This window comes from Schistocerca gregaria, chromosome 3 (assembly GCF_023897955.1).
Source record: "Schistocerca gregaria isolate iqSchGreg1 chromosome 3, iqSchGreg1.2, whole genome shotgun sequence".
NCBI lineage: Eukaryota > Metazoa > Arthropoda > Insecta > Orthoptera > Acrididae > Schistocerca > Schistocerca gregaria.
The window spans coordinates 306,306,713-306,323,280 of NC_064922.1; the positions used below are offsets into that span (position 1 = coordinate 306,306,713).

The 16,568-nt window shown below is 37.6% G+C and overlaps 3 protein-coding genes across 3 annotated transcripts in view; 2 read left to right on the forward strand and 1 right to left on the reverse strand.

The window, feature by feature from the left end:
- Positions 1-470: 470 nt before the first annotated feature.
- LOC126354554 (RING finger protein 37-like) lies at positions 471-2,126 on the reverse strand. The gene has a single exon (XM_050004296.1). It carries the CDS (start codon positions 1,988-1,990, stop codon positions 506-508), a length of 1,485 nt encoding a protein of 494 aa, XP_049860253.1. The 5' UTR covers positions 1,991-2,126; the 3' UTR covers positions 471-505.
- LOC126354556 (golgin subfamily A member 6-like protein 6) overlaps positions 2,040-16,568 on the forward strand; it is an 86,658-nt gene continuing 72,129 nt past the window's right edge. Inside the window, exon 1 of the mRNA XM_050004298.1 lies at positions 2,040-2,129. The gene's annotated coding sequence lies outside the window, so the exon portion shown is untranslated. The remainder of the gene's footprint in view (positions 2,130-16,568) is intronic.
- Positions 2,137-3,699, forward strand: LOC126354555 (28S ribosomal protein S9, mitochondrial). Its single transcript, XM_050004297.1, has one exon. It carries the CDS (start codon positions 2,364-2,366, stop codon positions 3,576-3,578), a length of 1,215 nt encoding a protein of 404 aa, XP_049860254.1. The 5' UTR covers positions 2,137-2,363; the 3' UTR covers positions 3,579-3,699.

Below are 16,568 nucleotides of genomic sequence, written 5' to 3' on the forward strand. Positions count from 1 at the left end.
CTGGGATACATCATGGTTATGGACCACAACCAGTCCCACGGAGTACGACATAATGGCACATGGATTACAAATAGACTTAGCAATTACACATTGTATTTCATGAAGCATTCACAATCATTTGATATAGTTCCTTCTCTCTGCTAATGTTTTACTGCAGTTTCCCATCCCAAAAATTCCTTAATCATACAAGGGTTCACAACAAAAAAAAAAAAAAAAAGAAAAACAATTTGTAGCTAAGCACAACAGTACATTTGCAGGACAAAAATAACACTGTTAAATGTGGAAGACAAATCTTAACATCATTTACACAGCTATGCAATTTGTGTACTTTCAACCAAGTAGTAAATATTTAATTTCGCATAATCTATTACACAACTACACATTAAACACTAAACATCACTTACCTCGAGATTCAAGCAAAATATCAAAGGTTAAATTATCATCATACTGGCAGAAAAGAAATGCTGTAATTCATGAATACAAATTTAATAACAAAATAAACAGGTCATGTTACATGATATCTGCTTGGATCAGTATGTGTGTAACGAAATTTGCAAACAGAGCATATCATAGTTTTTTGTGCTGCTTTTTTAAAAAGACAGTGCCTGCAAAACAAATGCTTACAAGACAAAACGTATAGAAGCTGGTTTCCATCACAATCACTGCATGCAGTTTTTGTATGTTTCGCAGGCTTATCACAATTTACAAATGATGGACGATTTGCTAATGCTAATTTCACAGCTACATTTAATTTTGATTCCAAAATCTCATCAAATGACACACTTCCTTTTCCTTCCCCCTTCTTCTGCGCCTCCTCATTATTTTTTTGTGTTTTTAAAAAATTTTCACTGCAAACGGTGATAGATCTGTTGTTGGTAGTCCTATCAGTTTTATTATGTTTGCTGCTATCAGATTTTTCAGAACAGACCTTAAAGGTGGCATCATCAGAACTGGTTGGTAAATAAACAGCAGCAGTGTTGACTGCTGAAACTGCAACAGTGTCCTTGTTAGTAACTGCACATGCACTTTGACTTAAACTGTGTGTCTCCCGTCTTCCACTGGTACGGGCTACTGTAAACAGTTCCTGGCAATGTGCATTATCTATAAGAAATTTGTCAATTCTTGCTTTTAATGCTGGAGCTAAAACTGGATGACTGTTATTGGAAAACAGTTTACCAGTGAAAGGGTCACTTGGTGGGCGGCCCCATCTGGCTTCATGCATTTCATGCTTTTCTAGTGTGCTCTGATCGACAACTTTTCCACTTGGTAAAATCATTGGAACACTCATTATATCTAACGTAATTGCGTCCTTAAAATCGTCTGGTATGATTAATCCACTTGCGTCTGCAGGGACTGCGTGAAGTTTTTCGCCTTGTAATTTGCACAAATTCACACTACTTCTTGAAATTTCGGTAATTTTCCTTTCTGTCCGTTTGCTATATAATTTCCTGACTGTTTCTTTTGTCGACTGACTACACGAACCGCTGACCGTTCCCCACACTTCAATGCGTCCCAATGCTGCAAGAGATGAGTTATACGTTTTATAAATCTTGATTTTCAAGCAGTCTGAATTGGAAAGTGCGTTCTGTTTGTTTATGAAAGGTTGTTTAACAAACTGCGCTGGAACTGATAATTCATTATCACGACAGTCCCTTCTAAAAAACACGATGCCAGGTTCTTCGCCGAAGCTGCGCTTTCCTGTTGTAACAAATCCATCGACTCCTTTTCCATAGCCGTCTTTTATCTCTATTTCAAACCCACACGACTTTTGATTGCCGACTGTCGGCCAGATACAAATATGACTCAAATTAATTTTACATATCAACTGCAAAGTTATTTCAACCGGTGGTTTTACAGCATTATAAACCATAAAGCCTCTTCGCCTTTCCTGAGCATTTGATGATGTTAAATTAGTTACTTCATAACCTTCACTGCATATTGCATTGCAGGAAATATCTGGTAACAGTGACGGATCGGTAAAGTTATACATTTGCTACACCTTCCCAACAACAGAATACACATGTCAACTGGACCCCTTCACTTGACAGGCGCTACACTGATCGCATGCAAAAGATCTCTGGAAATTCGATCATCCTTGACGTAAATGTTTTACTTCGATAAAGAAGAAGGTGAGTGTATTATCTACTGTTACCCTTGTTTTGGATTTAACTTCTCAGGCAAAATCGGGTTAAGATGTTTGTTATACGCATGTAGCTGTGAGTACGGCGGTAAGCGTAAATATTTGAATGCAACTGCAGAAAAAAGATAATGTGTTCCCAGTGTAGTATGCTGCGGTTTAGTGGTGTGAGACCTTCTAGTGCTTCCATTTAACAAAAAAACACAAAACTTTTGTCAGTGAAAACATGAATCCGTTTGCAGTGCGTCAAGCATCGGCTTTACGTAGATTGTGGCATGGAATCGTGCCTATTTATGTCAAGCAGGAATGTGTGTGTTGTGTAAAAATTTATAGCGTGAGCAGCGCAATATTATATAGTACAGACATGAAAACATTAAGTGCAACTGGTTCTCCAGATATACAAAAGAAAGAAAAAATCAGCAAAGCTATGAAAGCATACTTGGAAAGAGCTCGAAAACATGATGAGTTCATGAAACAACAAGAACACGAATTTAAATTAGGTAAACGGCATTTGGCTAACATGATGGGTGAAGATCCGGATACATTTACACAAGAGGACATTGATAATGCTATTCATTATCTATTTCCATCAGGATTATTCGACCCAAAAGCAAGACCCATTATGAAACCTCCAGAAGAAGTTTTTCCTCAGAAAAAAGCAGCAGAATTTGACGAAACTGGGCGTCCATATCACTTTCTGTTCTATACTGGAAAGCCAAATTATTTTGGTTTGCTCCATGATATTGTAAGCAATCTGGATTACTTGAATAAACACGAGGACAGGATGATACGTAAACATCTTAAACCAGAAAGTGATCAAGCTTTGGACGTTACAGGAACAGAGTGGCTGCCGAAAGAGAGCCTAGAAAAACTACTTGTTGAACGTTTACATGACACAGAATATAACAGTTTATTACTTGCAATGGATAGACTACTAAAACATCCATACTCATTTCTAAAAAAGGACTTTATTCTCCAGTATCGAAAACCATTGATAATGCAGACAAGGAATTATGAAATACCGAAACCCGAATTAGGTGAAGATGGAAAGCAGTTTGTAACTGTTAAACAGTGCTTACGCAAATCTTCAAGAGGCGAAGTCACGATAAGATATCCAGGTGAAGGGAAGTTTCAAGTTAATGGTTGCGATATTAATTATTTCAGACTGACTCAAGAACGCGAACAGCTTCTTTTCCCCCTTATTTTCACTGGAATGCTTAATAAAGTGGACGTAGAAGCTGTTGTAACTGGAGGAGGACCTTCTGGACAGGCAGGAGCAATAAGGTGGGGCATAGCATGGGGGCTACGCAGTTTTGTAGACGAAGAAATGCTAGAAAAAATGCGTCTAGCTGGACTGTTAACAAGGGACTACAGGCGTCGTGAAAGGAAGAAACCTGGCCAAGAAAAAGCTAGGAAAAAATTTACATGGAAGAAGAGATGAATAACATTTCAATTTGTTTGCACTTATTTATTTTCAGATTATTTGTGTGTGACACCATACATAAAGTTTATGAAATGATATAAAGTAGAATAGATTGTAATAAAGCACTGTTGGTCACAATTATCACTGCAATTGAATCTTCCAAGTTTTTCTGTCCGCTATTTTTTTATTGTTTTGCCAGCTATTGAAACATTATGAAATGTGGATGTAGTGGACTGTTGTAAATTTTGTTTAATTAAATTAACAACACTCCATATTACTAGGCCTAACTTTTTTTATATACTTTATATAGTTCTGGTTTAGAGTTCATTTCACAAGCATTCATTAACTGTAATTTGGACTAGGTAAAACTGAAAAATCATGTGGTTGAGCATTGACATTTTTTACACTGAATAATTTCAGTCTAATAGGCCTCCACATTTATTTTATTTTGTGTCATTACATAGAATAATTTTTATAGTCCATTCCAGTCTTGGTGGTTCAGAGGGAGAAAAATACTTTCCTCTATCTTATGCTACATGACCTGTTGTCATTCCATAGTCTGGTTATTTCCACTCCATCTTTAACTTGGACATTATATGCACTTGTATAGATCTGGACAACTGAATGTAATACAAATGCATTTCCTGCTCTACAAGCTGTGATGAAATAACATTACTACTGAGTGAAGCAATACATGAAGTAATCACTGTATAATAGCAAGCAATTAGCTTTGAACACAGTATATATTATTGTTGGCTTTGAGATGGTAATTGTGTGAGTAATATTATGTAATTTCAACATTACTATCAATTTGCAAAATCAAGCTTAAGCCCTATATAGAAACTAAATTTGTCTATGGAAAATCTAAGATGGAATGCGAAAACACGTAGGCATATATATGTGAATGCATTATTGTTACTCATGAGATAAAGGAGATTTTTGCATATAATGGATATTTCTCAAGGATGGAGGCTGATTGATAATACTGATTTTGTGCCCCACTGACTATGTATTACATTCCGTACCCTGTTCAGTTATGGCCTGGAGGATTTTATTTTGATTACTTTACAAATCTTATTGTCACCAGTTTTAACCCATCGGTCAGAATGTTGGGCCTGGACAAAGAAAGAGTGTAGAATACAAGTAACAGAGATGTGCTTTTTACTAAGGATCCTGGGCAAGACGAGAAGGGACAAGATAAAAAAATTGAACAATACATAACACACTTCAGATCAGTCGTATGAAAGAAACTATGCAGAGAAACAGGCTGAAATGATTTTGGCACATTAAAAGAATGGGAAAAAAGACTAGAAAGAAGGGCTCTAGAATGGACAGAATATGGAAGAAAACTGATAGAAGATGGAGAAACCTCGTGAAGGATAAGGTGAATCTGAGAAGACTACAAGTTGATGGACTGCCGGAGTAAAGAAAAGGTTTGAAGAACTTTGTGAGCAACCTGCATTAGCAGAAACATTTTAAGAAGAAGTTATAGCCTAGATTTCAGTTCATCATAAAAATGATCCATTGAGTTGCAGACAGACATAACAGAAAGGCTGTTACACATTATAGCTTTCAACCAAAGCTTTCTTCAGGGAGGACGCACACATTCACTCAAGCAATCATACCTCTCACACACACGACTGCTACCACCAGCAGCTACCAGTGCAAAAGCGACTGTCACATGAATAGCAATCTGTAATGGGCTTGGAAAGGGAGACGGGTGGCAGGGTATGGGTGAGGGAAGATAAGAGTGCTGTCTGGTGAGGTGTGCAGGGACTAGAGATTACTAGGCACAGTGTCGTGGGGAGGGGGGAATGGGGAGAGGAACATGGGATGAGAAAGGACGGGCAGGACATTGGCAGAGGGCAGCACACAAAGACACTGAGGGAAAGTGAAAAGGGAGGAGGTCAAAGGATGAGGGGGTGGGAACCTTTAAGTGGGAGTGGAGAACATGTTGTATGGATAACTCCCATCTGCACAGTTCAGAAAAGCTGGTGGGGACAGAGGATCCAAATGGCGCCCAGGTTGTGAAACAGCCATTGAAATCAAGCCTGTTATGTTCAGCTGCATGTTGTGCTACAATTTGCCCTACTTTGCTCTTGGCCACACTCTGGCTGTGGCCGTTCATTCTGGTGGGCAGCTGGTTGGTAGTCATCCAATATAAAATGTTGCAACCATTGTATCTACCATTTTCTAATATTGTTGATATTACAACATGGAGTTTCCATGGATGGTTAGGAAAGAGGAGGTCACTATATAGATTGCATTTGTTATATATTTTTGGTAGACAGTAGCAAGAGAAGAAAGTGTTTCTCCAGCACGTGTAATGGAATTTGAAACACTCATTGTATGTTGCTATAAAACACCACAGATATTTGACAGTACACAGTTGAAGATTAATAGTTTGCATTTCTTAAAAGACAATAAATGCAGTGAAATTGAAATATTAGATTAGCATATTCTTGTTGTTTCTTTTGCATTTATTTGCTGGTAGTAGCCAAACAGTTGTCTTATGAAAGAAAAGAAGAAGACAATCATACATGAAAGTGTTTGTATTCTTCCATTTCAAACATATTTTAGAGGACAAGACCTGTAAAACTACTTATTTATAAAACCCACTATGACAATTTCGGCCATTTACAAAGGTAACTACTGCTCTAGTTTGAATGGACACAATTATTTGAAAACTATGTAGCTACTTACAGTTAGAATGGTCTCTGTTGTAGACTCAAAGTATGTTTGGTATTTGATACCTAGAGTTCCATTGCTATTTAAAGCATTGCTCCCACATAACAACTGTTCCTAATTGTAGATTATATTTTCTCATGTGTTATTTGTTTTCCAGTGGTAGTCCACCACTCCCCCAACTCCTGTATCACTGTTAGCTCTGAACATCTTTTAGCATAGCTGTAATGTGCTGCATCTCATAACACCAGGTGATTGTAAGTTGACAGTCATAACCTTTATAGCTTTCTCTACAGTGTAACCCATTTAACACCTTGAATAAAAATATGAAATTACATGAATATGTCTTCCTGAAAGCAATACTTTGTCACCTATTGAATGGCTTGGGCTTGCTGCAGTGGTGTTAACCAGGACAAGCAGTAGAGACTACAACACTGAATTATGTTAGTCCTATTTCATGGATACTACAGTGGCTGATACCTACGTCTACATGGATATTCTACGAATCACATTTAAGTGCCTGGCAGAGGGTTCATCGAACCACATTCACAATAATTATCTACTATTCCAAACTCGTACAGTGTGCAGAAAAAACAAACACCTATATCTTTCTGTGCGGGCTCTGATTTCCCGTACTGAATTATGATTATAATTTCTCCCTATGTAGGTCAGTGTCAACACCATACTTTCGCATTTGGAGGAGAAAGTTGGTGATTGAAAGTTTGTGAGAAGATTCTGCTGCAACCGAAAATGCCTTTGTTTTAATGATGTCCACGCCAAATCCTGCACTATTTCAATGGCATTTTCTTCTCCGTTTCATGATAATATTAAATATGCTGCCCTTCTTTGAACTTTCTCAATGTACTCCAGCAATCCTATCTAGTAAGGATCCCACACTGTGCAGCAGTATTCTAAAAGAGGACTGACAAGTGTAGTGTAGGCAGTCTCTTCAGTAGGTCTGTTACATTTTCTAAGTGTCCCACAAAAAAAAAAAAAAAAAAAAAAAAAAAAAAAAAAAAAAAAAAAAAAGGTCTTTGATTAGCCTTCACCACAACATTTTCTGTGTGTTCCTTCCAGTTTAAGTTGTTCGTAATTGTAATTCCTGGGTATTTATTCTAATTTATGGTCTTTAGATTTATTCTAATTTACGGTCTTTAGATTTGACTGATTTATCATGTAACCAAAGTTTAACAGATTCGTTTTAGCACTCGTGGATGACCTCACAATTTTTTGTGGTTTAGGGTATATTGCTAGTTGTTGCGCCATACAGATATCTTTTCTAAATCATTTTGCAATTTGTTTTGATCTTCTGATGACTACCAAACAATAGACAACAGCGTCATCTGCAAACAACCTAAGGTGGCTGCTCAAGTTGTCTCCTAAATTGTTCATATAGATAAGGAACGGTAAAGGGCCTGGAACACTACCTTGTGGTACGCCAGAACCACTTTTGTTTTACTTGATGACTTTATGTCAATTATTAAAAATTACTAGGATTACAGTTCTAATTCTGATTATGAAAAAATACATAAAACATTAAATTTAATAGTTTCTGTGAAGATACTCTTCAATGGAGGTGAAGTGAAGTGAAGTGAAGTGTTGTCCAACAGATAGTTCTATACCTCAGCCTTGAACTTTACCGCATTATCTACATGACATTTAATGTGCTCTGGTAACTTGTTGACAAATTTTCCACCATTTGGGGAAATTCTAGATGCAAGACAGATAAAATTTCTGAGAGGTTCTCTTCTGCAGTCAGAAAATGCTTTAATTAGTTTGTGAAAGAGTAGCAGAAGTTTTTGTGGAGTGATCTGGTGAAATGCCCATAGTCGTGGGTATGTACAATCATGCCATCTTTGTTGATTGACTGTGCGAGTAAGTATTATCAAATACATAATGTGGCATTGGATTCAGCAGTGTTTCCTTGTAGTGGAATTTGGAAATACTACTACTAATGTTCATTCATTCATATACCTACCCGCCCATCATGTTTCCTGCATCTCATCGAGGAAGAGAACCTTAAGCGATGTGGAATGACCTTGCGTTTGTTGTCACTTTAGCAGAAACTGATTTTTAAAACTGGAGTGCACTTAAAGTGTACCAGAATCTTCCGCTGCAAACTGCCGTTGGCAGTTTGTTTCTGTCGGTTGTAGCCAATCGGATGATAGTATACAGAAGCCAATGAGAGTAGCTGGATCTACTGTCGTCTTTTGGCAGAGTATGCAAATTTATTTGTGTCTGATATGGAGAGTAGGAAGAAAACTAAATGTGCTGACTGACCTATAGTGTAGCCTGAGACGTAGGTTTGGTTGGAAGGTGACAAGTCAGTTGTGAGCTGGCGAAGCCAGTGAATTCCACGATACAAATATGGTCACTGTAATAGACTGAATGTACCATAACTTGAGGTATAATGTTTGTCATTGCAGTAATCTAGTTTTATGTCTTATTGCTGATTATGCCAAAATTCTGCCTGTTGTTGTTGTCTTCAGTCCTGAGACTGGTTTGATGCAGCTCTCCATGCTACTCTATCCTGTGCAAGCTGCTTCATCTTCCAGTACCTACTGCAACCTCCATCCTTCTGAATCTGCTTAGTGTATTCATCTCTCGGTCTCCCTCTATGATTTTTACCCTCCACGCTGCCCTCCAATGCTAAATTTGTGATCCCTTGATGCCTCAAAACATGTCCTGCCAACCGATCCCTTCTTCTAGTCAAGTTGTGCCACAAACTTCTCTTCTCCCCAATCCTATTCAATACCTCCTCATTAGTTACGTGATCTATCCACCTTATCTTCAGTATTCTTCTGTAGGACCACATTTCGAAAGCTTCTATTCTCTTCTTGTCCAAACTAGTTATCGTCCATGTTTCACTTCCATACATGGCTACACTCCAAACAAATACTTTCAGAAACGACTTCCTGATACATAAATCTATATTCGATGTTAACAAATTTCTCTTCTTCAGAAACGCTTTCCTTGCCATTGCCAGTCTACATTTTATATCCTCTCTACTTCGACCAATATCAGTTATTTTACTTCCTAAATAGCAAAACTCCTTTACTACTTTAAGTGTCTCATTTCCTAATCTAATTCCCTCAGCATCACCCGATTTAATTTGACTACATTCCATTATCCTCGTTTTGCTTTTGTTAATGTTCATCTTATATCCTCCTTTCAAGACACTGTCCATTCCGTTCAACTGCTCTTCCAAGTCCTTTGCCGTCTCTGACAGAATTACAATGTCATCGGCGAACCTCAAAGTTTTTACTTCGTCTCCATGAATTTTAATACTTACTCCAAATTTTTCTTTTGTTTCCTTTACTGCTTGCTCAATATACAGATTGAATAACATCGGGGAGAGGCTACAACCCTGTCTCACTCCTTTCCCAACCACTGCTTCCCTTTCATGCCCCTCGACTCTTATTACTGCCATCTGGTTTCTGTACAAATTATAAATAGCCTTTCGCTCCCTGTATTTTACCCCTGACACCTTTAGAATTTGAAAAAGAGTATTCCAGTCAACATTGTCAAAAGCTTTCTCTAAGTCTACAAATGCTAGAAACGTAGGTTTGCCTTTTCTTAATCTTTCTTCTAAGATAAGTCGTAAGGTCAGTATTGCCTCACGTGTTCCAACATTTCGACGGAATCCAAACTGATCCTCCCCGAGGTCTGCATCTACCAGTTTTTCCATTCGTCTGTAAAGAATTCGCGTTAGTATTTTGCAGCCGTGGCTTATTAAACTGATAGTTCGGTAATTTTCACATCTGTCAGCACCTGCTTTCTTTGGGATTGGAATTATTATATTCTTCTTGAAGTCTGAGGGTATTTCGCCTGTCTCATACATCTTGCTCACCAGCTGGTAGAGTTTTGTCATGACTGGCTCTCCCAAGGCCGTCAGTAGTTCTAATGGAACGTTGTCTACTCTGGGGGCCTTGTTTCGACTCAGGTCTTTCAGTGCTCTGTCAAACTCTTCATGCAGTATCGTATCTCCCATTTCATCTTCATCTACATCCTCTTCTATTTCCATAATATTGTCCTCAAGTACATCGCCCTTGTATAAACCTTCTATATACTCCTTCCACCTTTCTGCCTTCCCTTCTTTGCTTAGAACTGGGCTGCCATCTGAGCTCTTGATTTTCATACACGTGGTTCTCTTCTCTCCAAAGGTCTCTTTAATTTTCCTGTAGGCAGTATCTATCTTACCCCTAGTGAGATAAGCTTCTACATCCTTACATTTGTCCTCTAGCCATCCCTGTTTAGCCATTTTGCACTTCCTGTCGATCTCATTTTTGAGACGTTTGTATTCCTTTTTGCCTGCTTCATTTACTGCATTTTTATATTTTCTCCTTTCATCAATTAAATTCAATATTTCTTCTGTTACCCAAGGATTTCTAGCAGCCCTCGTCTTTGTACCTACTTTATCCTCTGCTGCCTTCACTACTACATCCCTCAGAGCTACCCATTCTTCTTCTACTGTATTTCTTTCCCCTATTCCTGTCAATTGTTCCCTTATGCTCTCTCTGAAACTCTGTACAACCTCTGGTTCTTTCAGTTTATCCAGGTCCCATCTCCTTAATTTCCCACATTTTTGCAGTTTCTTCAGTTTTAATCTACAGGTCATAACCAATAGATTGTGGTCAGAGTTCACATCTGCCCCTGGAAATGTCTTACAACTTAAAACCTGGTTCCTAAATCTCTGTCTTACCATTATATAATCTATCTGATACCTTTTAGTATCTCCAGGGTTCTTCCACGTATACAACCTTCTTTCATGATTCTTAAACCAAGTGTTAGCTATGATTAAGTTGTGCTCTGTGCAAAATTCTACTAGGTGGCTTCCTCTTTCATTTCTTAGCCCCAATCCATATTCACCTACTATGTTTCCTTCTCTCCTACACTCGAATTCCAGTCACCCATTACTATTAAATTTTCATCTCCCTTCACTATCTGAATAATTTCTTTTATTTCATCGTACATTTCTTCAATTTCTTCATCATCTGCAGAGCTAGTTGGCATATAAACTTGTACTACTGTAGTAGGTGTGGGCTTCGTATCTATCTTGGCCACAATAATGCGTTCACTATGCTGTTTGTAGTAGCTTACCCGCATTCCTATTTTCCTATTCATTATTAAACCTACTCCTGCATTACCCCTATTTGATTTTGTGTTTATAACCCTGTATTCACCTGACCAAAAGTCTTGTTCCTCCTGCCACTGAACTTCACTAATTCCCACTATATCTAACTTTAACCTATCCATTTCCCTTTTTAAATTTTCTAACCTACCTGCCCGATTAAGGGATCTGACATTCCACGCTCCGATCCGTAGAACGCCAGTTTTCTTTCTCCTGATAACGACATCCTCCTGAGTAGTCCCCGCCCGGAGATCCGAATGGGGGACTATTTTACCTCCGGAATATTTTACCCAAGAGGATGCCATCATCATTTAATCATACAGTAAAGCTGCATGTCCTCGGGAAAAATTACGGCTGTAGTTTCCCCTTGCTTTCAGCCGTTCGCAGTACCAGCACAGCAAGGCCGTTTTGGTTAATGTTGCAAGGCCAGATCAGTCAATCATCCAGACTGTTGCCCCTGCAACTACTGAAAAGGCTGCTGCCCCTCTTCAGGAACCACACGTTTGTCTGGCCTCTCAACAGATACCCCTCCGTTGTGGTTGCACCTACGGTACGGCCATCTGTATCGCTGAGGCACGCAATGTAGTTAAATTGTAACCCAACAGAAGGAAATACCAGCTAACTTTATTTACAAACTGTAGGAAATTAAAACGATCATTCTGATTGTCCACTGACAATTGACTCACAATTTGTCTTGTTCTCTTCCCATCATTCATTTTGCCAGCAGTTGCCAACAACAACTTGCAACGGAGCCCCATAGTACACCTTAAGTTCACTTTACCAATTTTTGTTTTTTGGCAAAGATCCTTTAAAAGGCTTCTATAACAATGAAAGTAATCAATTATTTATAAGATAATGTAAATGGATAGATAAAAACTCATACTCATCAAGCAGTGGCAGAGGAACACACACAAAAGGATTTAACTTTTACAAGTTTTAGGAGGGAAAGGAAGAGGGTTGAACTGTACCTCTTGCCCTTTTCCTAAACCTCTCCAGCCCTCCTTCACCCCTCTTCCTTCTCCTTCAACTCTTCTGCCAGGAGGAGGAGCCACTAGCTCTGAAAGCTTGTAAAAGTTAAATCTGTTTGTTTGTGTGTGTGTGTGTGTGTGTGTGTGTGTGTGTGTGTGTGTGTGTGTGTGTTCCCCTGCTGCCACATGGTGAGTAGATTTTTAATCTATCCATTTACATTCAAAAGGCTTCTGGAAGATGTACAGGTATCTACTTCATAATATTCTTACTGCTGAACAAACACTTTATTTACTTTAGGTGCACTATCTCAGAAGATAATTACATAAGACAACAGAGAGAAAATGTGCTAGTAAACTAAGATTCTTGTCTTTAGGTCAGCATAATGAGATATGCTTCTAGGGGCATAAGACACTGAACTGAGCCTCTTGTTGAGTTTATCTGCTGCTATCCATCTGGTCCCCCAAGGAATTTTAAACTATGAATATCATTTAAGTAGTGTATGATCTTTAATGTCTACTTCTGTTGCCAACAGATCATCATTGCTAGCTGGAAATTATATTGTATGACTGCTTGCAAGATTTAGACTTGGAAATTGTTATCTGTGAACCACTTGTAGCTGTGTTCAGTTACCACCCGAATTGTACTGTTGAGATTCAGTGTGGGATATTGATTAGTGTCACCACAAAAATTACAGTTTTTTAACTGCCTTTTAAAGTAATTAAACAATGGAAAATCCATTAATTGCAATATTACTGAAGTAGATTAAAAGCAAATGAGTTAGATATCCCCACTTGAGGCACTTCACATGTTATTTTCCCTCATTGTGAGGTTGTTATCATGTCTGTAACACAGTCTGTGAATTTGACCCTCTGCTCTCTGTTGTGCAAGTAGGACTACACCCATGCAAGAGGGGTACCACAACACTTCAGTTAGGCAAACAGACTTTCATAATCCACACAATCAAAGACTTTCACAGGGTCACAGAATACAAGGTTGTTTGAAGTCGGAAGGGGACTGTCAGTGATTGAGTGACACATGTATAATAAGTTACTTTTTAAATACTTAAGGAGTAAAGGTACCACTCACTGAAAAGCATAAGTTTTGAATCACCAACGGGTACACATGAAAGAAACTGGAAACTCAACCCCTAAGGTAATGCAATAGGGAATGAAAATTTTTAAGGCTTACACCCCAGAGCATGATAATTAGTGCCAGCACTCTTTAGTTTTGAACAATAATCTCTATGTATAAAAGGCAGTGTCCTGACTGACTCATCAGTGCCCACTAAGCATAGAAACTTGAAATTTGTAGAAGGTGTGGGAGGGATTTTTCTACATTCCAACCCTAAGGGGGTGAAATAGGGGACGAGATTTTTTGTGAAAATATTTTATTATCAAATCATTTTTAAAACTTTGGGAGGTTAAACAGTGTATAAAAGTTATTACGGAAATATTTCATTTTTAAAGGTAATTTGTATTTGAGTTTTCTGTTAGAAATAAAACATGTTTTTGGAAATACAATCACTGAGGGGATAAATAGGGTCAGATTGATTCACTGACTCTCACCGCCCAGCCCAAACTGCTAAGGATAGAAACTCAATGTTTGGATATGACACTGTTGGCATCGTTTAAGAAGGGATTGTACCAAATTCCCCTCCAAAGGGGATGAAAGGATTTTTGAGTCTGTTGCTGTTAAGGGAATTTTGAAGATAGAACTACAAAAACTGGTGTTTGGTTTCTCAGTCAGAACATAAAAAAATAAGTATTTCAGCATTTTGGAGATTTAACCACTAAGGGGGTAAAAGAGTGGTGAAAGTTTTTTTGAAAATCAGTAGTTACAAAAGGATTGTAAGGCTACACCAATGACACTGATAGTTGACTTCTCGGTTAGAAATATATAAAAAAAAGTGTGTTTTTCTGGAAACTCAACCCCTAAGGTAGTGCAATAGTGAATGAAAATTTTTAAGAAAATATTTCGTTACATTAAAAAAGAAAAAACTAAAGCTAAATTTTCAGAATTGGTTTTTCACTTCTTGTTTAGATATGAAGGGGATGAAAGTTGATATGGAATTATCTCCAAAAGAATGCTAAAGGTGTGATTAACAAAACTTTGGACTCCAGCTACCACAATCGCTTTTTGGTCAGAAGTATGTTTGGAAAACACCATGCTTGTATGATTTTAATTAGCATGGAAAGCTTAGAAGGTGTTGCAGTTTGTGAACAACATAAAAATTCAATCAAACAGAAAAAAATCTGCATGTTATACAGCCTATGCATGAGAAACACCGTGTGCTAAGCTAGTGAAAGATAAAAAATGTAACAGTAAACTAATCAAAAAGTGTAATAGACAGAAAATAAGTAGTTTAAAAAGGAGAAGTGCATACAAAGCTTTTCGTGTGTTAATAGTTTATAGTTGTAAAATTTTGCTGTTGTGCTCAGACTGAGGAATATTTTAATTATTACATTGCATGTTTTGTGTGTGTATTTGTATTTATTTCCAAAGCTAGCAAGTTCTCACTGTTTTGCATGTGTTTATAGATGACTCAGTGCTCCTGCAGTTCATGACTGATCACCTTTACTCCAGAAGTGTTTATATTCTGCTAGAACTCCCTTGTATATTCATAATTTGTTTTTATACTGGCTTGAGACATAATAAATATTGTATTAAAGGTGTTAAAACAGAGTAGAGTTTATTGACCTCAGAACATTTAACATATTATTGATGTAAATATTTATTTGTAATGCTGAGGGATGTGGTACATAAAATGTTATGACATTTACATCAGTGACTCATTGTTACATACAATGTAAAAATTATACATGCAGGAATCCTTTAACCATTGATTTGTTAAAACTTAGTGTGTTAGCAATTAGTTAGAACTGCACGTCACTTAAATCTGCTTCCTCACACACTTATATGGAGTAGTATACTTTCGTATTAAAATACTCTGCAAAAACAATTTTTAATATACTATTTCGAACAGAGTGGGAAGCTTTTGGATGACTATTGAAAAATCCATCGAGTGTAAAACTGTAAGTATTAGTAAGGATACCATATAAACCTGTAATTGCTTCTTTACTTACATACAGTGTTACGAAAATTGTTCATCTTCTGTGTGCATCAGTTTATGGTTATTGATGAACTGCCTGTGTATCAGATTGTTGTAAAACACTGCATCAAAGTGAAAGTGAACTATGTTGATGTGCCCATTACACTGATGTGGGATGCAAAATGTAATTTTGTGTGCATCACACAGCAACACAATACTGCAGTGATTCTGTGTATTAATTTAAATAATGCTGAAACAGCTACTGTAGATCTACTTTTATAGTCTGTAAACCACTGTGAATTATATGGCAGAGAGTACATCGCATTGTACCATTTATTAGTGGCTTTCACGTGTTCTATTCACATATGGAGAATGGGAAGAATAGTTACTTAAATGGCTGTATTCATGCTGTAATTACTTTAATCTTGTCTTCACAATCCCCATGAGAGTGATATGCAGGGGATTGTAATATATTCCTATATTCATTACTTAAAGTTGGTTGTAGAAACTTTTTAAGTAGGTTTTTACAGAACAGTTTGCATCTATCTTAGAACATCCCACAGTTAAGTTATTTCAGCCTCTTCATGACTCTCTCCCATAAGTCAGACAAACCTGTAATGATTCACACTGCCATTTGCATCAATTAAATATCTCCTGTTAGTCATATTTGTTAAGGGGCCCCTCACACTTGCTGCAAGAATTTTAATTATACTCCATGCACATCATATTAGGATGTAATGTCTTATACAAAGAAAAGAACAGAAAAGTTTGTGAAATATCTGTAACAACAGAACTCAGGTAAAGTTAATTCATCATTTCCTGGTTACTTGTATTGGTCAGATGTTAATGATGGTCACTGAGTAAGATCTGTGATTTCCCTGAGGATAACCAGTAGTACTGAACTCTAAATGAGATTGATTGCCTAGGCAAGAAATTTGCCCAGAAAATGACAGAAACCACCTGTGTTGTTGTAAAACCATTCTTTCCCATGCTTCAAATAATTTACTGCGTAACACTAAACTTCAGCACAGATGCTGGTTGCTTTATGAGAAGCATGAGGTAACAAGGAGGAATCACATTCACGCCAACAAGGTAGTGAAGAGCTGGTGAAAGTTCTGAGGTGCAGGCACTTGGAGACAGGATCCAGATCACCTGCTAATGTACTGTGAAGCAT